This window comes from Panthera onca, chromosome C2 (genome assembly GCF_046562875.1).
Source record: "Panthera onca isolate mPanOnc1 chromosome C2, mPanOnc1 haplotype 2, whole genome shotgun sequence".
Taxonomy (NCBI): Eukaryota; Metazoa; Chordata; class Mammalia; order Carnivora; family Felidae; genus Panthera; species Panthera onca.
The window spans coordinates 62,616,174-62,639,262 of record NC_138347.1 but is presented as its reverse complement, the minus strand read 5'-3'; the positions used below and the strand labels follow the sequence as shown (position 1 = coordinate 62,639,262).

Here is a 23,089-nt window from a genome sequence, read left to right as displayed (position 1 = left end):
GTATCATATTTTTAGTAAGTGGATATTAGAATATAACTAATGCTATTTTATGAGTAATTATAAATATAAGCATGAATACTGAAAGGATCATATGGTTTCTTTTTGGAATTTTTTTTCTTAATTATGCATATCTGGGAAATTTATACCAATTGAGCTAATGCAGCCACATCCATTAACAAGAACACTCCCTCCAGTAAGTGTAGCTAACCAAATGGTAGTGCTGCTGCTTAGCAGGGATTACTTTTTTATCTCCCCTACCCCCAGAACATTCCAGTCTGCTTTTTCAACTCCCTGATCTCTAGCAGTAATGATCCCATTCTCCAGAAACCCAGAGGGGATTCATGGGACTCATCTTGGATGCCTTCTTCTTACCCATTTCATGTATCCAGTTACTCAACAATTCCTTTGGACTCTTCCTTTATATCTCAGAAATTTATCCTTTTTCTCCACCCTCACTTTATTATCTTTTTTTTTTTTTTTTTTTTACTTTTATTTGTGATAGAGAGCATGAGTAGGGCAGGGGCAAAGAGAAAGGGAGACAGAATCCAAAGCAGGCTCCATGCTGTCAATGCAAAGGCTGACATGGTGCTTGAACCCAAACCCATGAACCCAGAAACCGTGAGATCATGACCTGAGCTGAAGTCAGAGGTTCAACCAACTGAGTCATCCAGGCGCCCCTCCACCCTCACGTTAAAATCATTACCTTTAAAGCCTGAGTTACTGAGACAGTACCCTAACTGGGCAGTATCCCTCCATTATATACAAGTATTACACCGAATGCCACTTTTAAGACCTTGCTCAAGAAAATAAAACGCTTCTCGTTTGCTAACATATTAAGTTTAGATTTGATTCATCCTGTCTTCTAAGACTCTTTATCATCCATCTCCTCTATCTTCATCCAAGTGAGCTTCATACTGCTCCCCAGAAGGGATCCTTACTGGTCAGCGGTAATTTCTTCCCTTCCCCACTGGCTTACTCCAAGATGTTGGCTCCTAATTTGACATTCTTCCCTCTGGTTTGCCCTCCTGAACTTTATTCCACACTCCTTTCCAATCATTAACATCCCAAACTTCCTTAAGGACCCAATCCCCAAGTACTTCGTTCTCAGATGAATTCTTTTTTAGGATAGAGCTCATTACCATCTCTTTCAGAAAACATTCCCTCAAATCTAGACTAGGTAATCTCCTTTATGGGACACAGTACCATGAGAGCATTTTCCCAGTTCATACTTATTGTCATTGTCTAACCATTTGTATCTCTTTTCAGAGCTGAGAGGATCTCTCCCTGTACTTCTTTGTGACTTCTGTGCCTAGTATCCTGACTGACAAGTAGAAGGTTGAAGTGTTCTCCACATGTTTGAATTTCTTTGCATTTAGAGCAATTTTCTCCAAATTTCAGAGTTGTTTACTATTTTTTCATCATTGTCCAATCTATTTGCTGATCTTCTTTTCCTAAGAAGGTTAAATTTTTTTTTATTACTGAGGAAGCTTATAATAGAGTCCATAGTGAATGGTTCCCACAGATCTTTCAGAATAGCTACTTACAGAGAAGTGATCAGTAAATTCTTGTTATTTAATTAAATAACCAAACTATTGTTAATAATATCATAAACCAAAAATAACGAAAACCAAATTGGTAGGAGTGGAAGGAAGTTGCAAATCATCATTTAGTATTGTTTCTTAATAACAAGGTCATTGTTTTTGTCCCCCAAAAATAATTTCACTCATTTGCTATATGCATTAAAATAGGTATGAGAATTAGGCTGTCTCACATTAGCTGATGAATAAAAATTATGTATTTTAAGAAATAATTGATCCCAAGTTTCCTTTCATTTCCTTATTGTCTTCCTCTCTCATTGCACGTGTTGTCTTATACTCCTTCTTGTTCACTTAGTACTGTCAGATCCTCATCTTTATATCTTCATATCGGTTTTTCTATCTTCCTACTTCCCCAAATTACCTAGTCCTTATATCCACACTAGATATTTTCTACAATAAGCCCTAACTATAACCTATTTTTCCTGAAACAGCAAGTATTCCTCATATCAGCTCGTTCTCTTTGTTTCCAAACATCACAAAAGGCTTCTAAAGCCACTTACCAACCTGATTTCTAGTCTAAGATCAATACTCTGTCATGCTTTCTTGCAATAGAAAAAGAGAACACCACTGAAGAAAAGGACTCTAATTTTGATTTTGCTACTGAAAAAAAAAATCCTGTGTGAAAAATTTAACTGATAAATTGTTGTTGGATATAGGTATTGGAAATATTTACCAAGTGTATTGGATGTTGTCTATGTTTTGGAATTGTCTGCATTGCCTATATTTGTTTATGTCTGTATATATGTATTATACAAAATTTCTGTTATTTCTCTGGTATTTCTCTATTCCTGACCCATATCTAGCACATGTATAAAACTTTTTTTTAAGAAGTACATTATGTTGATGGTGTAAGCTACGTTTTCTTCTGTGTGATGAGATGATTTAATGGATTAAGATTATGTAAATTACTTTTTTAATTTTAATTTTATATCTCTTAATTTACTTTTGCAGTTGTTGACTGGATGGCCCTTATCTTTTGTCAGTAAAAAACAAGAGTTAATAAAGGATTCTTCAATTTGAGAAAAAAAAAAACACAAAACAAAACAAAAATGAAAAGAAGCAAAAAGTCTTCTCTTTATATTTTGCCAAATAGAGATATACTGGGTTTAGGAAACTTCCTTTCAGAAGTTGGAATTTACCAGTCACACACAAATATCAATTATATCTATTGCTATTTTTTTTTCTTTCAAGAGAGTGGGACTCCCCATTAAGAATGGAGATAACTTTGGAGAGTAGGATATTGAGTGAGTAGCCAGAGAACTGTAGCACACAGTCTATGGAGAGCATATAGGGAAAAAGAAAAGAGTGTCCCATGCAGTTACTGGGTGAGGAATTCCACACCAATTCTTTTGCTGACACAATGTATAATGCCCTGGAATCTCTGAAAATCATCTTAAATCTTGCCTATGGTTCTAGAGCCTGAAGGCTAGACAGATCACAAATCTATTAGGTAATTAGGGGTTGGTTTTTGCCTTATTGTCTATTTGTTCAATTGATGTACCTGCCTTTTATTTTTTGTTTCTTATTTGTTTGTCAGATTAACATACCTATGGACTGTTCTGATGCAGTGCAATGTGGATCTAGCCCTAGAGAAATAGGCATTTCTAATCCCCAGCCCAGCATACTTATGTAAATGTTTCATCTGTGGTGTAGAGGATTAATACCCTGACACTATTAAGCAAGCAGAATTGTACAATAGACAGAGTACTGTTTTGAGAGTTTTCCTCTCTGAATATTGTCAGTGATCCTAAATAACTTAAACTCTAGGTTTCCATGTTTTAGCTATAAAATGGAGGGATTGAACAAGGAGACCTTTTGGGGCTAGCTTTCAGTGTGCAATGCTGTTAATTACATATGTTTCCTGATTTTCCTCTAATTTGTTTAATTTCTTATGAGAGCTTAATAGGTTGGAGTCGAAGTGTTTTTCTGATAAGTGGGGTGATAATACTTGCATCGTTTATCTCAAAGTGTTATACTGCAGATAAAATATGAAATTGTGTATGTCACTAAGCATTATGAAATGCAAGTTTCCATACTTGTGCATAACATTTAATATTGTACATTTCCATCTCTACTATTACTCTGCTTTGAAAGACCCAAGATACTTCAGTGTGCAACCAGCAGAGGGAGACAAGTTCAGATTATATTTCTTCTTGAAACACAAAATGAGTTAATTGTTATGTGCACATGCACTTTTAAAAATTAAAATGAAGTTCATATTATTGGCAAATATGTCACTAGCGTAGTGCTATAGTTTCATATTGAAGTTACAAAATCAAATGAGAGAAAGAAAGATAAAACACAAGAAAAATATGGGGGGGGGGAATTTTGATTTCTGGGCTTACTTTATTGCAGAACTCAGAGATAGTACTCCCATGAAACATGTCATATTCCTGTGACAACTTCCTAAACATGTCCATCTGGAGGTACAGACTATTTGAGTACCAATTTAGGAACCAGTTCAGAATTCTAAAAGTAGAATTTCCAAATTTCCTCTGAAACTAGTTTCTTAACTCAACTTTCTCATTTTATCAGCCTGGACTTGGAGGAGGAAAAAAAATACACACACACACATATACATACATTCATACAAGGGTTGGGGGGGGGCAGAATGAATTTTCCATATCAAATTAGTTGACAAGTCCTATCAGTCCCTCTCTGAATTTCCTCTAAAAGTCTCCACCTCTTTTTTTCTTTCCACTGTCCTTGTCTTATGACCTGCTTTTATCATTTCTTGCCTGTTCTATTTCAGAAACATTATAACTGGTCTTCCCTGACTTTGACTTGCCACAGTCTATCTTCCACTACACTGCCAGTTAGCTATCTTCTTAAAACACAAGTCTGATTATGTCATTTGATTACGCAAAGCCTTTCTTTAATGGCTCCTTTTTGCATATAGAATGAAGCCAAACTCATTAGCTTGCCTGCTAAGACCCTCATTGACCCCAACTTACAAAAGACAAAACAAAAAAAAATCATTTTTTATTCTGACTTTATCCATGTCTACCTACACATCCGTTCCTACAACACACCTTCCCCACTAATGTAAAGTCTCTGAAGGAAGGTCTTCATGCCTCATCATTGTTAGAAAGCAACAATGTGTATAATGAATAATGCTTATCCCTTTCTCAACTGTTTCCAGCAACTTTGTTAGTCTTCTAATTAGTCACTCTCCTTCATCTTCCTTCTAACCTCTAATTTCTCCTTGCCAGAATAATGTCCCTAAACTGTTCGTATCTCATCTCACTCCTTCACAATCTAAAGTAGCTTTCCAAATAGGAGATGATGAGGTGAAGTGGGATTTTACATTCAAGCATGTACAATTCCCCATCATGTAGCTTTTCTCTTCAGCTTTCTTTATCTCCTCCTGCCTGCTAGTCAGGTAAGTCTTCCTACATTTCCATTCTTTATTTCAGGCTGGTTCTCATGGCCATCTTTTGCATCCTTTGCCATCCTCCATCCATTGCCTTCCTCCAGTCTCATCTTCTATATCTTCCAAGGGTTACTTACAATACCATTGTCTCCAAGAAGCCTCTTTCTTGATTATCTTTTCCAAACTACCATTGTGTTTTGATTTTGTTCCTCATAGTTTATTACCCAGTTTTTCACTGGCTATCTTATTCTGTTTCTTATATGTTTACCTGTCTTCTCTATCTGGGTTTTGAGTCCCTGAATTTTATTATTTTGCAGTACTGCTCAGCAACAGAGGAGATTGGGCATATATGTTGATTAACTTTGGTCCTCCTCTGTAATGGAGAGCAGCTTTGAGAGGCTTACCTTATATTGTATAGTGTATAACAATTGTATATTGTATAACAATGATGTTTGGTCCTTCTTTCGGAGGAGATTTGAATGGCATTCTCCTCATTATATTCCTTGGGGCAGAGTGTCAGTTTTGCACATTACTGTTTTTCAAAAGCTTAGTACCTGTTATATGGTAGGTCTCAAAAAAATTGCTTATTTTAGGGAATTGCTTTTTTACATAGATAGCAACACCATTGATGAGACACATCTTAGGAATTCTCTTCCTCTCACTCAGGCAGTGCTCCTACGTTTATTACTAACAGAAGAGTTCTGAGAATATGATTTACAGATAGGAAAGGAAGATACTTGTAAGCAGCCAAACTTCTGGGACATTTTGAATAATATAATGACCTAACACTAGACTTGCCCTGCAGCTCAATATTGTCAGTAAACTCTTGAGAAAACATATTAGTGTTATTTACATGATTTATAGCCTCAAGATATTTAACTAGGCATTTCATTTAGATTTAGCAGGATAACTATTGCCTGCTAAATAAATATAGATATGTAAGAAAATATTTAGCAAAGTTTAGCAATTAAATGGCATCTGTTCATCTTGTTGGGTACTTCTTAATCTGTAGCAAAACATTTTCTCATACTGACATTTAATTAACATATAATAAACATATTAAGGGTGAGCAGTTTATACCTGAAGAAAAGCACCAACTGGGACACAGTTTTGTTTTGTTTTGTTTTGTTTTGTTTTCTTTTTTCTTTTTTTCTTGACTAGCTGGTATAAATGACAGTCTGCTTGGCATTCTGTCTGTTCTTATTTGATGAGTGGGGACTTCCTGCAAGGGAACACCAGAATTGAACTAGTACAGCAAGGGAGAATGCTGGTAGGTGGGAAATACTGATGACTTGTGATAGAACATAGCCTTTTGGGGAAGGGTCTTCCCATTATGAACAGGTGTAGTTAACTCAATCTTTCCTCCATTTCTGTTGCGACCCCCCAGGCCAAGCCAGTTGCCACTAGATGACAAACGTTTGTCTTCATTTGTCTCCTTGCTTCCACTATTACACTTCTAGAATCCATTCTTCATATGGCATTTGGAGCATTTCCTAAAATATAAATCAGATTATGTCAATCCCTTGCTTTAAATCTTTTACTGATCATTCACGTCACTAGAATAAAATCTAAATTCTTACTTGGAAATCTTTCCATTATGACCTCTCCTCAATTTCTAATCTCATTGTTTTCTCTGGCTACCTCCTACAACATACACATAAACTACATTTCTGGTTTGTTATTCTTGTTTTGTTTCCTCATGCATGGTATACCCATCTCTGCCTCAGAACCTCTGCACATGCCCTTTTACCTAGAAAAGTCTTCTTGCAGATATTTACTTGTCTGCTTCCTTGGATTTAGGACATACGTTCTCCTCACCATATCTTTAGGCCACTTTCTCTGTATCATACATACTTTTCTCCATAGCATTTAGTCTCCACAGTAATCTTAGTATGTATTAATTTGTTTAGTGTGTCTATTTCTCCATCAATGATGTAAGCGCTATGAGAACAGAGTCTTGGTCTGTCTTGCTTTACTATCATATAAATAAACACCATATGAATGAATGAATGAATGAATGAATCATAAAGCTACTGGGCATGTCCGAGTACATAACTGCACACCTGCCTCCAGTCTTCCTCATTTCTTCTTGGCCTATTTCCTGATTGTAGAAATACAAGTCACTACAGTAACCACAAATAGAGTATATGGTTGTCTGATTATCTGCCTGTACTAACATCTTTGTATACTAAGGATGCTGCGACCCCCATCTTTCCAGATGTTGCCGCGTTCTTCCCGTATGTGAAGGATAGGTAAAAGAATAATAGTAATGCAGATGCAGCATTGCTTGGCAATTGCCACCTCCTTGGACATGGTGACAGAGTGGACAATTTAGAAAAGAGGAGGTTCTAAGGGATAGTACATGTCTGTGAAATAATAAGGCATACATGTGAGAGTAAGTTTGCTGGTGTGGGAGGACACAAGCAGCAGCTCAAGAACCTAAAAGACGTTAGGAAAACTTGGAAAGATAAAGCATTGATACCTACCAAAACAGAATGAATGAGCAAAGAAGACCAATATGGTAACAATATAGGCATGAACAAAAAGCAAACCATTAAAGAGCAATTTTAATTATGCAGCGTACAGATAGAGCACTTTACATCACTGAGGGTTCTGTAGTAAGGATTGAACAGTATTTAACTGACTTGAAGCTGATTGATATTGTTAGGCAGTGAGACACATGTGGATGACGCTACCATATTCAAAGGAGCCAGATTCCAAAGGAAATTCACACGAGATAGTGTCATGCTTATGAACATAAACTGAGATACTTGAATATTGCTAAATTACGATGAAATCATTGAAAATGTCATAGCAAGAATCCTAAGGAGAAGTATTAACGGTTCTGCATTTCTAGTTCATATGGAAATGCTAATTCCAGTTATGAAAGTGAAGTACAGGCATGGCATTATTATGATTAAGACCTTACAACTGTAGAAATGTAGAGTGGTATATTAATAATATTATAGACATGTTTAGCATAAAATGTAAGCAATGTAACTAAATAAGGTGTACATTCTAGGCTGCATCTGGATTTCCTGTGAGCCTGTTACTTTACAAAGCTAAACAGAAGAATAAACCTTTCATGCTTCTTAGGGTGTTCAGATGATAGCCAGTTTTTGTTTTTCCTGCAGCATTTGTCCCTGGAGAATGCCAGAATCTTCTAAAGCCTCTTTTAGATGGCAGTATGTTATTTTAAAGTAGTAGTTAAGATCATCTTACTTGGGTGATGATGGCTGTTTCACATGGCTAACAGCCATACTTGCCTCACAAATAACCTGAAAGTATGTTCATTTTTGCCAGACCTCTTGGAAGAATGCATATAGTGGTATACAGAAAAATAGCCTGAATAAATTTCAGTAACTCATCTATTTGTTTCTTTCTTCACATTTCTTAGGAAAGCAAACAGAGGAGTTAATATTGGAATAGATTTGGTGGAGTGACCATTAGGATGAGATATGTTACTATAGTGTGTGTGTGTATGTGTGTGTGTGTGTGTACATAAAATATTGGGTTTATTAGAATTTATTAGATCTCAATGAGAGATCCTGGAGGTCAGAAAACCAGGAGGAATCCACAACAGAGTAAAAAGGGGAAAAACTCAGAGAGAAGATAAAGTTGAAATGGAAGTCAATGGCACAGCCACAAATAGATTTATTATTTTGTAAATCATGGGATAAGCCACGTGCATGGGCTTGGGCAAACAGTAATTCCTCTATGCTCACATTCATCTCTTACAGAGTGTTGCCCCTGTGCCAAAAGTTCGGGCAGAAAGTTGTATTTGAAGTGCCTCCTGGATGTAAATGAACTTATATAATAAACTTCATGTTTTTGAAATTCTTCAGAAATCCAGTATAAGCTATAAATCTAAATTAGAGAATTTTTAAAATATAGTATTCTTTTTGTGTGTTAATTCCAGTGAACACAGTAAGTCACTTTAGTTTAACAAAAGTAGCCAATAAATAGATTTCAAGGAAAATATTTTTTAAAACATTTATTGCATTATATCATTTATTTTGATATAAAAATGTACTTACAATTTTATCCTCTTAGGTTAGACATGTGTATTCCATTTCTGATTATAATCATGATTAACTTACGTTCTTTCCTCAGAGTGATTGTAGTGAAAAACTGCAGATTTGACTGATTTGCTATAAATTCCATATTCCTGTCACTTTGGTGTGGAAGATTTTGAAACCCAGTATGTTAATCTCTATGTCCCATGTTAGGATCAGATGAGTCCTACTGGTAATTTGAGATTACTTGTATAGATGTTAGTCAGCAACCCCTGTAAGGCATCTCCTGCAAAGCTTATGCTCCCACCCCACCATACTTCCTGCTTGCCCTGGAAAAACCTCTTTGTTTCTTAATTCAAAGTGTAACCTACTGATTCAAAAGGATATTGATACTCTTGATATATCTGATCCTTCTGCTCAGAGTTTCTAGTTCTCATGGTGGGGGTAGCACACCATTTACCTGGCATCATCAATGGAAATAGATGTTCTAGTGGCCCCAGTCCTTTGGGTGTTTCTTGTCTTCCTCCTGACATTGGAGAAACACCAATTCCCGTAATAAGATGTTCTACCTAAGCCTATCCTTCATCTCTAAATGCTCAGAAGAAACCCATTGGGGATGTGTTAAACCTATTGGTGGGGTTAAAGGGATTGTTGGTGCTCTTTTCCCTGCAATCTTTGCCGAGAGTTGTGTAATCCATGCATTTCCATTTGGCACTTGAAGTTCATTTTGCCATTGATACTGGGAACCACAGAGTTTTGGGTTTTGCAGTTCATCTGATCACTTGGGTTAATAATTTTTTGTGGCAAAATGCATTCCAAGTTTTAAACAGCTGAGTTACAAATTAGTGGTGGAACATCACTGCCTTATTACCTAGGCACCATTGTAGTAGGAAACACTCAAAAAACACAAAATTTTCCTTACTTTCCTCACATAATCTGTTAGAGTGTATCTACCTTTCAAAGTGATAAAATTCAGCAGATTAATCCCTTGAATTCTGGAGGTACAAGGCAGGTGTCAGCCCGGTAAGTGCCTCGTTAAGGCTAGTACTCTGGTGGGACTTGATAAGAATTCCTAAACATATTCTTGCATCCACCCCATGCGCTTGTCTAATCCTTTGTGTAACTAAGAAGGTGGACTTATATGTGTGTATATATACTTAATATATCTGGAATATGTAGAGAAAGATGTATAAGAATCTGGAAATACTTGTTGCTTTCACACAGGAGAAATGGTACCCTAAAGACGGGAGTAGGAAAGGTAACCACAGTTGGCTCTGCAGTATTTTCTACAGCTCGATTTTTGCATCATGTGAATGACTTAATGATTCAAATAAATAAAATTTAAATAGAAAAAAAAAGAAAAAGAAAAAGTCCTTGGCTGGTCCACTCCTATCTTTTATCCTCAGCATCAGCACTGAGGGAGATAGCTAACAGTTTGAGGGTGTCACATGAGTGACTAACAGTGTTAGCCCCTAAGGTCCTTATCACTTGGCTTGACTCCCTGAGTGGAAGGAATGACAAATGATGGTAACCTGTCTGCCATTCATAGGAGTGTTGTCCGTAGCCTCAGTGTGGTCCGCAAATGACAAGCTCTCTGATATACAAATCTCTTTCCCTACATATGAACATTTTGAGAAGCAGGTGCCTGTAGCAAGCCAGGTAGCAAGAGCAGCATGACATCTAGACGGTAATCCTTAGTACCATTTGTCATGCGTGGGACTGAGTGAGGGTTTCCTGGAGAGTGAGGTTGATTTAGGGATTGGGGATCAGCTGCTGAGGCTGGCACTTGGAAAAGACAAACCAGGCATTCACACTCCAGACCACTCAATACCAGCATTGTCTCCAATCCATCTTTCATAAGGGGGCTCCAAGAAGGGGAGGGGGGTAAAGGAGAGAAAATAAACCTTTTTAATCCTGTAAGACAAAGTGCAGGAGAGAGGAAAGAATGGAAAATATGGGAGTATAAGAAGCCAGTGGCCAGGAATATTAAGTTTTGAAACCAACTTTGGCTTCTAATCTTTGCCTCCCCTGGCAAGTTCCTCCTCTGTTTTACATTGCCCATCTCATCTTTGGGCACGGGTCCCCCTCCACTCCCCGTGCTTTCTTATCCCTCTCTGCCTCACTCCCTTGTCTATCAAGGCTTGCCTTCTGCTTGCCTTCTCTTTCCCGGGCTCCTTTCCCGTCCATCTCTCCCGTTTCCCTGTTCTTTCCCACACTCTTTCTCCCGTGCTTTCACAGCCTGAGTCCCTCTCCTTCTCCCCTTTCTCTAGCACAGTACATCCAAGCTCCATTCCCTCTTCTTAAGGAAATCAGCCAGGCCTCAGATGGAGCTGTTGTCCTGACAACCTAAAGGCGCATCGGGCTTTCACCGAGGCTGGCTGCTGCTGAAGGGGGCAGTTGTGCAAAGCGAGGGGCCAGGCCGGAGGGAGGGCGGAGGGGATGACGTGGAGGGGCTGTTGAAATCCGCGTGGGGCGGGGGAGGTGCGAGCAGAGGGGAGGGACTGGAGGGAGAAACAGGAAAGGGAGGAGGGGGGGTGGAGGGAGACTCCGGGCTGCTGCCGCCGCTGTGTGGGTTTCTTTACACTCGCTGGCAGGCTGGGTGCCGGCTCCCTCGCCCGCCCGCCTGGGAAAGTGGGTTAGGGAGGGCAGGAGCTCAGCTCAGACGCTGGCAAAGGAGCATCCAGCCCCGGGCAGGCCCGAGAAGAGCACTTCCTTGGGCGGCTTTCTCCTCATCTTTCCTGGAGGGGTTTATATTTGCACTCTCTCCTTTTAAATTTTGTTCCTTTGACTTTTCCCCCTTCCGCTGGGGTTTTACGAGGGCTTTGTTAAGTCTTAGAGGGAGGACACCCTGAGCCAGGCAAAGAGAGAGGGAAAGTGGCGAGGAGCTCAGACTGGCCAAGCCCGTTCCGCCCTGGCCGTTGATGAAAGCCCCGTGTTTGTAAAGCCCCCTCGGCGTGAGCAGCACGCACACACCCTCCAGAGTACGCGGGGACCTGCACCTCGGCGTGGCCACCATGGTCGGCAGAGTTCAGCCTGATCGGAAACAGTTGCCGCTGGTCCTACTGAGATTGCTCTGCCTTCTTCCCACAGGACTGCCTGTTCGCAGCGTGGATTTTAACCGAGGCACGGACAACATCACCGTGAGGCAGGGGGACACGGCCATCCTCAGGTAGGGCTTTCGGGCAACTTTTAGGCTGTGTGCGCACGCGAGTGTGTGTGTGTGTGTGTGTGTGTGTGTGTGTGTGTGTGTGTGTTTCAACTTCAGCTTCTGATGCTGCAGGCTTGCGTGTGTGTGTGTGTGTGTGTGTGTGTGTGAGTGTGCATGTGTATGCACACGCGCCTTTTACTGCGTGGCCCAGGTATCTGCCAACAAATTTCAGAGGAATTCTGCTTCCCGTCAAGGACCAGCAATGTTGCTTAAATGTGTTTGGTTTCTCAGGACCTCAGTTCTCTTACCAAGAGAGCCTAACTTCACCTATGGTGTTAGTGACGCTTGGGCAGTGTTCTTGCTTTTGTAATTTTAGATGCTTTGCACTTAAGAGTTTTGTTGGGGTTCTTTAACCAGGAAAGAGGAGTTGTTGAATTATGGCTCTCAGAGAGTGGTACACACTACTGCATTCTCTGTGCTGTGTTCTGTGTATGTGTGTGTGTGTGTGGAAGACAGAGAGAGAGAGAGAGAGAGAGAGAGAGAGAGAGAGAGAATATGCACATCAAGGCTCTCCCTTTACCCCAGCAGTAGTCTGGACTGGAGACTTTCTGTAAGGATCTTCTAATTGACACCGAGAGCAATAAATCAATATTAGAACTTTGGTTGGTTACTGAGCCTTTTCTGGAATGTGGATAAAAATCAACACATGAATGAAGAGATGAAAAAGAAAAAGGAACTTGCCAAATTGCTGATATTTAAGAATTGGAGTATGAAGCACAAAGGTTAGGCAGGAATTAACCTGGTGTAAAATGGGTATTTCAGATTGATTATTGACCTTCCAGTCCTATCTCTGTGCAGCTGTGCCAAACTCTGAAATATAATTTAGGATTGAAATTTGGAAAGGAAGAGTCCCAGTCCTTGGGAGTTTGACCCCTATAAGGGATAGCAAGCTAGAGACACTCAAATGGAGCCTAGCCATCATTCTATTTCCAAAAAAGCATCAAGCTTCTTTTCCTATGTTTCTGTTCTCTCTGCCCCTCCTCTACCCCCTGCACATACCCCTTGTCCTTTTTCCTAGCTTTCTTAAATTTCTTTTAAGAAAGAAAGAAAGAAAGAAAGAAAGAAAGAAAGAAGACAAACAAAAACGTTTTCCTTGGAGACCCTTTAAAATCTCATTTTGTCCAAATGAAATGCCCCAGTGTCAGTCTGTCCATACAGTTAATATTGCTTGTTGTGGCAATAAAAACCAGTACACAATAGAAAATAAACCTATAATCTGTGTGCAAGGAGCTGATAGTGCATAAACCCTGGGGCATCAGGGAGCAGTTCTCCAGCAGAGCTGCCTAGAGCAGCAAAGTTTTCTTTCCATTTCTCAGAAATAAATTTGGTTGGCTGTCACAGTGTCCTGCTTTGGGATCTCCAGCCTTGTTATAGAGGAATGTGTATGTGTTGTGTGCATTGTGTTGTGTGTGTGTGTGTGTGTGTGTGTGTGTGTGTGTTGCTGCAGATTGTAAAAACTAAGAAAATCCTAATGTGTGAGTGCTGCTTTCTTCGTTTCCTGAGCATTGGATGATTATGAATCCCAGAGATCCTACTATCCAAAGCAGATTTTCCCTACCAGCTTTCCAGCCCTGCAAACCTGCCTGTGTGATTTATCCACATGGAGTAATAAGATTTATAGAGTAATTTATCTGTTTGCAAAGGGATTTGGACATGATGCAGAAGATGTTTTTTGCAAACACATAAGCATGCCATCTCAACTGCTAACGTTGATACTCCTTAACGTCATAGACTCTTTACCAGGGAAGCATTCTATATAAATTTGTGCTATCCCCTGAAGGATTTGCTTTTGCTGATTATAAGACTGAATATGGGAAAAGTGAATATCCTGGATGTCTAAGTTTTTACTTAAATGTCCATGAACTTTGTTAAGTCAGCATCACCTATATCTTAAACTATAGTTATGAAAGAGTTATCTATAGTTATCTATAGTTAACTACAGTTAAACTATAGTTATCAAAGAGTAAACATGTAAATGTTAATTCAGAAGTAAAAAGATATTCTTATATTTTCATATAAGCCTAGGCATAGAAGTCTGTGTTTTTGAGAGGCATCTTACTACCTAAATATCTGCATACGATATCGATGTGTTTCTGTGAGTCTATGGATTAAAAGAAATGGAGTTTTTAAGTATTACACTTTAGTAGACATTATAGCATTGGAAATGGGGTGGTGAGAAATGAGAATAAATATAGAAACAGTTATTCACTGGGAAAGAGAAGATAGACAAACAGAGCATGCAGAGAAGTCACCTGTGAGAGTCAATTGCTTTTCCAGACCTCACCTAATATGCCCTCTTTTTTTTCTTTCTTTTGCCTTGGACAAGCCTTTTATTTCTGGGTTGGTGGAGCTCTATCAGAAGTAACTATGAAGAGAGTTTCCTTTGTTTTCTTAGGTGACCTTCTTCTCAATCTCTTTAACTGAGCCCAGTAAGCTTTGTGGGTCAGTTTCCTGGTGAAGAATGGTTTTCTTGCGTTCTGTTTACAAGTCTAGCCTGGGAAAGGCTTGCTTCTACTTTATTTGTGACATTTTACTGGGAGCATGAGCTTTTAGGGGAGGAGAGGAAGGAGAACTTGATTCATTGGAAGCCACAGTAGATGTTTGGCACTGAGAAACTGAAAAGGCAAGGAGAAAAAACAAAACAGAACAGAACAAAAAAAACCTCTCTCAGTGAATCTGTGGCCCTGAATAATCTGAAATGGCAACAGGACACAAGGAAGGTTTGTAATTCTGGTGGTCCAGTGAAAGGAGTTTGGCTGCTTGTCCCTAAAACATTTACCTTTACTGCCTTACTTCCATGAAAAAAAAACAGTGTCTCTTTGGGGAATTGATGTTCATTTTTTGTATAATTATACAAAATAGGAGATGTATACTAGTCTTGGGGGTCTTGCTCTGTAATTTCTATCATTTGAAAAAAAAAACACAATAAAAGACTATAGAATGAAGGTGACAAAACTAGGTGGAAAGAGCTATATTCTCACATATACCTACCCAACCTTATTGTTTCCCAGATGAGAGTCTAGATTCATGAGGTCCTTTATGAGATCCTTTAAGAGCTGAAAGAAACCACACACCCTCTTTTATCTTAAAGAAATAGAATCAAAGTATCCGCACACCAGTGGTGGCAGCAACAGTACATTGAGTTCCTTCCCAGATATTGAACCAGAAACTGCATTATTTGTCTGCACAGTAACGTGTAAGACATACCCATGGGACTTGTGAGAACATCTCAGGTATTTTTCTGAACAGCGTCCACCTGCCCCACTGTCACCCCCAACGAGTGTAAGAGTTCATCAATTACTGGACAAGTTTCTAGCACTGTTTTTTCTAACTTTCTACCCTTGCACACAGGCTCCTATAGAGATTCTCTCCCAGGTTAATCTTGGTAGGTTGAAACCATGCAGCTCTCCTGATAAGCCAAAGGAAAAATGGAAATAGAAAGTGTTCTAATCTAGCCTTTAAATTTGCATACTTTTAGTAACAGTAGCATATGTCTAGAAAAATAATAAAATATTTGATCCCAATATATCTATTCACAAGATAACTTTGTGAAAATTACATAAAAATACATATTTTGGACATATTATGTAAATGTATATATGATGAAATGCAAAGGTTTCAAACTATTGTGATTGTAAATATTTTAAATTTGAGGTATTACAGTTTTATTTATTTCATAATTCTGACCCTATTTGGTGTTTGCAAAATATTATAATGCTTTTCATGGTGATGACATTTTCCCCATTTAAATTAAATGTGCCTAATAAATGTTAACTGCAAGAAACCAAATATCTAAGTTTAATTAATTAATTTTTAATTTTTCAAAATTCTTGGTCTTTATTTCATTATTTGTTTCTGTACTAGGGGAAAAAGAGGATACAACAGAAAAGATATAATTATTTGACCATTCAATGTGAAACTTTTGTGCAAATTTCAAGGGAAAAATGGCTTCTCTTCTATAAGGCATCTGGAACGCCTACATTCACAAAGAAAGTATCAACACTCAAACATACTCCTGACACAATATGTGATTTTTCTATCACTTGAAATTCACTATTTGAAAAGAAACTTTGTGGGCATGGGTCTTTTGGGAAAATTTGTGACAATTTTGAAGTTTTCTTTCTCTGTGGCTAACTTACTAAAGGTAATCAAAATTTATTGGTTCTTACTGATACTTTAAGAACCCTTCATTGCTCATTAAATCCTTTATCGAATATATTTGGTAAATAATAGAGTATAGCACACTACATATTGTCTAGGAATATGGCATATTAGATACATTTATTAATGTTGATATACCAGTAAATTCTATTATTTGTTGTTACTTATGGACAGAGGAACAAAGTAGCTAAGTCTCATGTGACAAATGCAAATTGTGATAATTTGTGCTTCTATAAGTATGAAGCATGTAAGTATGTATTCACATAAACCCCACATATTATTAAGGTGATTTTTATGTTCTATGTCATCTGTCTTTGAATAAATTATTTGTAGAGTTGTGCAGTGAACAACCAAAGGTTTCTGACTCTTCCACTAAATAAGTTGATGAGGGTTAAACATTTGTGTTTCTTAAAGCTGCTTATACATAACAGCAAACTCAGGCAAAAAGAGAATAAGTACATATTTTGCTGTAATCTTTGAAAATTCCAGGTACAGATATCTGTGACTCATGGGATAGGACATTACCTAAATGTGTGCTGGTCCCCCTTGCTGTCAGCCCCAGCACTTCTCTTTAGGGCATTACTAATGGCTTACAGCCATTTACCCTGTTTTCAGAATATCCCCCTTGCTGGTGCTGGTCCCCCTTGCTGTCACCCCCTGCACTTCTCTTTAGGGCATTACTTATGGCTTACAGCCATTTGCCCTGTTTTCAGAATGTCCTGCTCATTAGTGTATAAGACTCAGAAGACCTGGACTCTAATTTTGGACCCATCCTTGCATGCTTCATGACTTTGAACAAATCCCTTAAATATCTGAGCTTCAGTTTCATTTATAAAATGCTGAAACTGCCTATTTTAGTTACTCTAGGTACTGTACTGTTGTTTTAAGAAGCTCAGATGTGGTAAAGTAGGAATGTTTGTTTGATTGTAAACTCTTATGTAAGCATAAAAATATTAGTCATTTCCAACCACATTCCCCATTATTCTGGCTTTAGGGAGCTCTTTTGCTCAGACCAGTGTTTCTCACACTTGAAGGTGTATCAGAATGTGTACCAGGAGTGCTTGTTATAACACAGATTACTTGCTTTCTACCTTCGGAGTTTCTGATTTAGTAGGTCTCTGGTAGGGTCTAAGATCTTGATGCTAATGCTTCAGGACTGGGCCACACTTTGAGAACCACTGACTCTTGCTAATACAAGTCTGTTCTGCAGATGAGCATTTTAGGTATCACATAGTCGTTTGTTAAAATCCAAAATCTCAGGTCTATCCCAAGCCTAATAAGTCAGAATCTGTATTTTAAGAAGATCCCCAAATGATTCATAAATACCTTAAAGTTGGAGAAGTACTGCTTTCCATGGTTCACAACCATGGCTGCACATGACAATCAACTGGAAACCTTTAAAAAAATATTGAAGCCACATATTCTCTACTTCCAGAAATTTATATTTAGTTAGTTTGGGGTACAGCCTGGCATAGGTAATTTTTAAAAATGATTCCGATATGTACACAGAGTTGAGAACCACTGCTTTACTTGTTGAAGAATCTCTTTTACAAACCATTTTTGAGGCAATACTTAATAGATATGTAGTAAAAAATTAAAGTCATGTTGTGTGGCTTAGAAAATATGTCAACAGCAAAGATGTACAAATTCAATTGGGAGAGAAGAATGAGATCATCATAGATTCATTTCTTTAACACACGATCTCATAACTACAATGTCATGGAAAATGGAGTGACTATTTTAATATGGATCCAATTTACATAATATCTATTGAAACGGCATTAAAGTTTGGCTTCTTAAAGATGATTGTCTTGTATTCTCACTTTCATTTACATTAGGCAAGACACAAAGCGGTTCTAGTATTTTCTTTTGCAGTACTATCTCTTAGAGAAAACACAATATTTAGGCAAGGGAAATGTCTTCAGTGATAATGTATTCAAACAGGCTTAATTATGTGCACTTACACTGCCTATACATAAATATAAGATCGTGGTTACATGTTTGTGACATTCATCTCAACTTTACACAGTGACCAATCTTTAGCTAAAACGTAGGATCAAGTCTTTGTTTCATAGGTAAAGATTTTGTCAAGGATGTCATAAGTTCACAATGCTTAACACGTAGTCAGAAGACCTAGGTCGAAATAGTTTGAAATAGTTTGATCTATTAAATGAGAATAATTGACAATTGCTTGGCCTACACAACCTATTTTTATGATGATCAAATGAGATACATTGTATTGGAATGCTTTATAAGTTATGAAAAGGCATAAAATATAACCTCTTAATAAGATTATTGTCATTATATTCAGAGTAGGAAATAACCTCTACAACATTAGAAAATTTGATAAAATGAGCGTTTTGTTTTTATTTCTATGATCAAGGATGGTCATTTATGTTTGTATCACTTTTTTTCACTTTATAGTTACATGTATCTTAGAATATAGTTGAATTTCTTTTCAGGAGTACAGGGTGAATGAACACTTTTTTGTAGTCACTTGTAATCAAAACATCATCTCAAGTTAATTAGTCATTAACCTTCATAAAAGAAAACACATTGCTTCAGATTTTGTGAAGTACCATAGGATAAACTTGTAGAAATCTAGAGTAGGAAAGGCCTGGAGATTATGTAGTCCACTGTGTCATTTTAAAATGATTTAAGTGAGAAGAAAAATATTTAGGGGTGCCTGGCTAGCTTAGTCAATAGAACATGTGGCTCTTGAAGTAGGATTTGTGATTTCAAGCCCCATGTTGGGTTTAGAGCCTACTAAAAAATACAGAAAAGAAAAAGAAAAATGTAGTTGTTTGTCTAAAGATTTGAGTGACTTTTAGAACTAGAATTCATGCCTCGTAATTCTCCTTCAGAGATCTTTATTCCATAGGAGCACTGAAGTTACCTTCTTGGTTTTCATGCTATCATAGGATATGCTGTTTAAAATTATGCTAGAAGTGTCTTTCCCTTTCTTTTCTTTTTCTTCTCCCCTCCTGGTCCTCCCCCTCCATTCTACTTGCCTCCTCTCTATCTCTTCCTTTTTCTACGCTTCTCTTCCCTTCTTTCTATTCCTGTCTCTCATTCCTCCTCCTCCTCTCCCCTCTTGTCCCTCTCCTCTTTTCTCCTTCTAATCCCTCCAAATCAAGTCAAAGCTGAGCCTTCTATGGATAATCATGCAGCTAGTGCTGGTCAAGGAAGAATTTTTCAGTAATTGCATTACTGTTTCTATGTTCACTATCTGTCTTAACCACATAGGCTTTCTTTCTTTGCTTGCAGCATCTGTCTTATCATATTCAAAAAGGCAGTCCTGTACATGTAACTTTTTTTCTTTAAGTTTTTTTTTTCCTTTTTGCTTTTTGCGTCTGGCACTCTCTCTGTTACTCAGATTTCTTATTTGAATTATTAACTCTTTTCCCCAGTACTTCGTTTGGGTTCCTTAACCCTACTACCTTATTATTGTTACTTATGACTTTCTACCTAGTTAAAGTCCCTCTTAGAGACCTTGACTAGGATGACTGTACAGTGAGACTGTGGTCCAGACTCTACACATTATACTTACTATAGTTTGCACTTAAAATTCTTTGAGGATGGTAGAATTTATTTTCTAATTTGTACAGAATTTACTTTGGGCTAATGATGGGGCTGATGTGGTCACTAAGAGGAACTGGACATAGATATAGACAGTCCCCTGGCATGGTGGGTGCTCTGCATAGTAAGTCCTACCACAAGTACACAGGCTATTTCTTGTGTGTCAAGTTTTCATGAAGCTTTCTTAGTAAGTGAGCCAAGGCAGGTCCAACATGTTACACCAGAAAAAAGGAACAGAGCACAGTAAAGGGAAAATAACAGGTCAGCACTCTGAGTGCACCCTGCAGGTAGGCAGGTAGGTGTCACAGGGAGGTGTGTCAGCTTATATAGAGAATTAGTCACAAGGTTGAGGCTCAGAGAAGAACAGAGTCAATGGGATAAAGGCTGGCTTACACAGGGCAAAGCCCTCAGTAATAAGGGACTTATACCCCAGATATATTACCAAGGTAGTGAACCTGGTCAAGGATACAAGTGAAGCTCTGTATCAAAGCTTTTGTAACTACGAGGTGACACAAAGATAAACCTCAAAGCACTGAACTCCATTTTTTAAAACTCATGCAGGATCATAAAACCTGGTCTAGTTAGGTAGGGGAAACATAGAGACAGAGGTCTGGAATGAGATTAGAACTGACACTACCTGTTTCTCCCTGACTCAGGCAACTTTGCTAGATTACATCTTTATTCTACTTAGTGCTTTCAGACCCCATGGACCTGACCTCACCTGACTATCACAAGCCAATTGTTTTCCAATATCAATCTAGAAATATCACTAGATCCTTCAAAGCCTTGTCATTATCAATAACATAAAGTCAAAGGTCCTTAGCTTGGATAACTCCCCATGCCTTGCTACCTCATTGCATCTACTAATTCGGAACCACTTACATTCTCTGTTCATGAGCACATGGTTGTGTGTACACACAGTGCTAGCTCTTACCTGTGTTCACAAACGTCTCTCTGCCTGGAACCTTCTTTTCCCTGCTCCACTTTTCCCTGCTATACTTCTTTGATAGGATACCTCCTTGTTGCTTCTTCTAGGTTGAAGGCTAGTTTTGGTGTGATCTCATTCAGGAATCTTCTCTAATTCTCTCAGATGAGTCGAAGTACTCTATTTATTATTGGTAATAGCCTCTCTGCATATATATTTTTTTCTCTCCTAGCTTTATTGAGGTATAATTGATAAATAAAATTTAAGCACTTAAGCTGTATAGTATGATGACTTGATATACATATACATTATACAATGATTACTACAATCAAGTTAACTAATACATCTATCACTTCACTTAGATACCTTTCTTGTAGTGATAAAACCACCCAAGATCCACTCTCCTTGCAAGATTCATGTATAAAACACAAAATTATGAACCATCGTCACCATGACATGCAGTAGATCTTCAGAACTTAATGATGTTATAACTGAGAGTCTACACTTTGACCAACATCTTCCCATTTCCACCACCCTTCAGCCCCTGGCAACTACCATTCTTGTTCTCTGTTTTTATGACATAGACCTTTTTCAAGATTCCATACATAACTGAGATTGTATGGTATTTGTCTTTATTTAGCTCTTTTTCACCTAGCATAATGCCCCCCCTGCCCAGATTCACCCATGTTGTTGCAAATGGAAAGATTAAAAAATTTTTATAGCTACATAATACTCTATTGTGTGTATGTGTGTACATAGAGAGATAGATATAGATGATAGATATAGATATATGATATAGATAAAAATGATATAGATGTAGATATAGATACAGATAGAGATACATCTCATGTTTTCTTTTTTGATTCATTTATCGGTGAATGTTGGGGTGTTTGTGTATCTTGGCTCTTGTGGATAATGCTGCAATGAACATGGGGTGAAGATACCTCCTTCCGATACTGATTTCCTTGAGATATGTACCCAGAAGTGGAATTTCTGGATCATATACATACATCAATTTAGCATGTATACACTTTAATTTTTTTTAATATTTATTTATTCTTGAGAGACAGAGAGAGACAGAGAGAGAGGAGGTGCAGATAGAGGGAGGGAGATACAGAATACTAAGCAGTCTTCAGGCTCCAAGTTGTCAGCACAGAGCCTAATGAGGGACTCGAACTCATAAACTATGAGATCATGAACTGAGCCCAAGTTAGGCACTTAATCGACTCAGCCATCCAGGTTCCTCAGCATTTACTACATTTTAAAGTCACTCTTGTCTTACCTCAAATGTGCTATCAGTCGTTCAAAGGCTGGTGTCTCATCTACTTTACCATTCCATCTGAGAGTTTAGCTTAGTACCTACAGGTGCTCAGATAAATATTTACTCACTGAATTAATCAGATAAGAATAGTCATACTGTAAATCAAGCATATCAGAATTTGGTTTATGATAGAGGAGACAAGTTTGAAGGAGGCAGGGATAAAGTAAGGGATCTTAATGGTAAGGCCAACCACTACTGGAGAAATTATAAATGTGTGGTTGAAAAACATAAAGTAATAAAATCAGAGATGGATTATATTCTGGTCATTGGTGGGTGATAAGGGGTTTGGCTAGAAACACTTTCAACATTTCCCATTGCTGCTATTCTTTTTAAGCACCACTTCCAAGAGAATGAGAAGTGCATATAGTAGCATTTTAGGGGAACCCAAAACTTCAGACACAGGTGCCCAGACAAAGTATGCTGATAGATGAGATTCTTACAAAAAGGAGTCACTCAGTGCATGTCCAATGTCTATGAAAAGCTCAGATTCCCAGGTAGCTTACAAGAAGGGATATACTTTCTGGGAGCTGCTGAGGTTTTCTCCCTCTAGAAGTGCCTGTGAACTTTGAGGGACTAAGTTGAGGATTTGGGAGTTACGGTTGGCAGGATTGTTGTTCAACAGGTGTATTCACCTCATCTGTTCTACTTTCTTAAGAAATGAGACAAGGTATAGATCACGTGCGCTCATTCAACTCAAAGTGATTATTTATACTGAACAATGATGTCTCTTGGGTTTTGCAGTGTTGAGCTCTCTACTGACTCCTGGAGAAATTCAAACTTGAATGTATAGTGGACTTTTTAACAATCCCAAATTCTCTCTGTATGTTTTGCTATAATGCACAAAGGCATTATTTATATGAGGTCAGAGGATAAGCCTGTAACTCTGAGGAAAATAGAACCCAGCTTCT

General features: G+C 38.1%; 1 protein-coding gene across 5 annotated transcripts in view; it reads left to right on the top strand.

Moving 5' to 3' along the window:
* Positions 1 to 23,089, top strand: part of LSAMP (limbic system associated membrane protein) — an 889,273-nt gene that overhangs the window by 219,380 nt on the left and 646,804 nt on the right. For 4 of the 5 annotated variants that reach the window (XM_060639947.3, XM_060639945.3, XM_060639946.3 and 1 more), the window contains exon 1: positions 11,562 to 12,156. In XM_060639947.3, the coding sequence (XP_060495930.1) occupies positions 12,002 to 12,156 (155 nt within the window). In that variant the 5' untranslated portion in view covers positions 11,562 to 12,001. Of the gene's footprint in view, positions 1 to 11,561; positions 12,157 to 23,089 lie in introns of those variants that run through there. The other variant, XM_078453038.2, reaches the window with a different exon arrangement.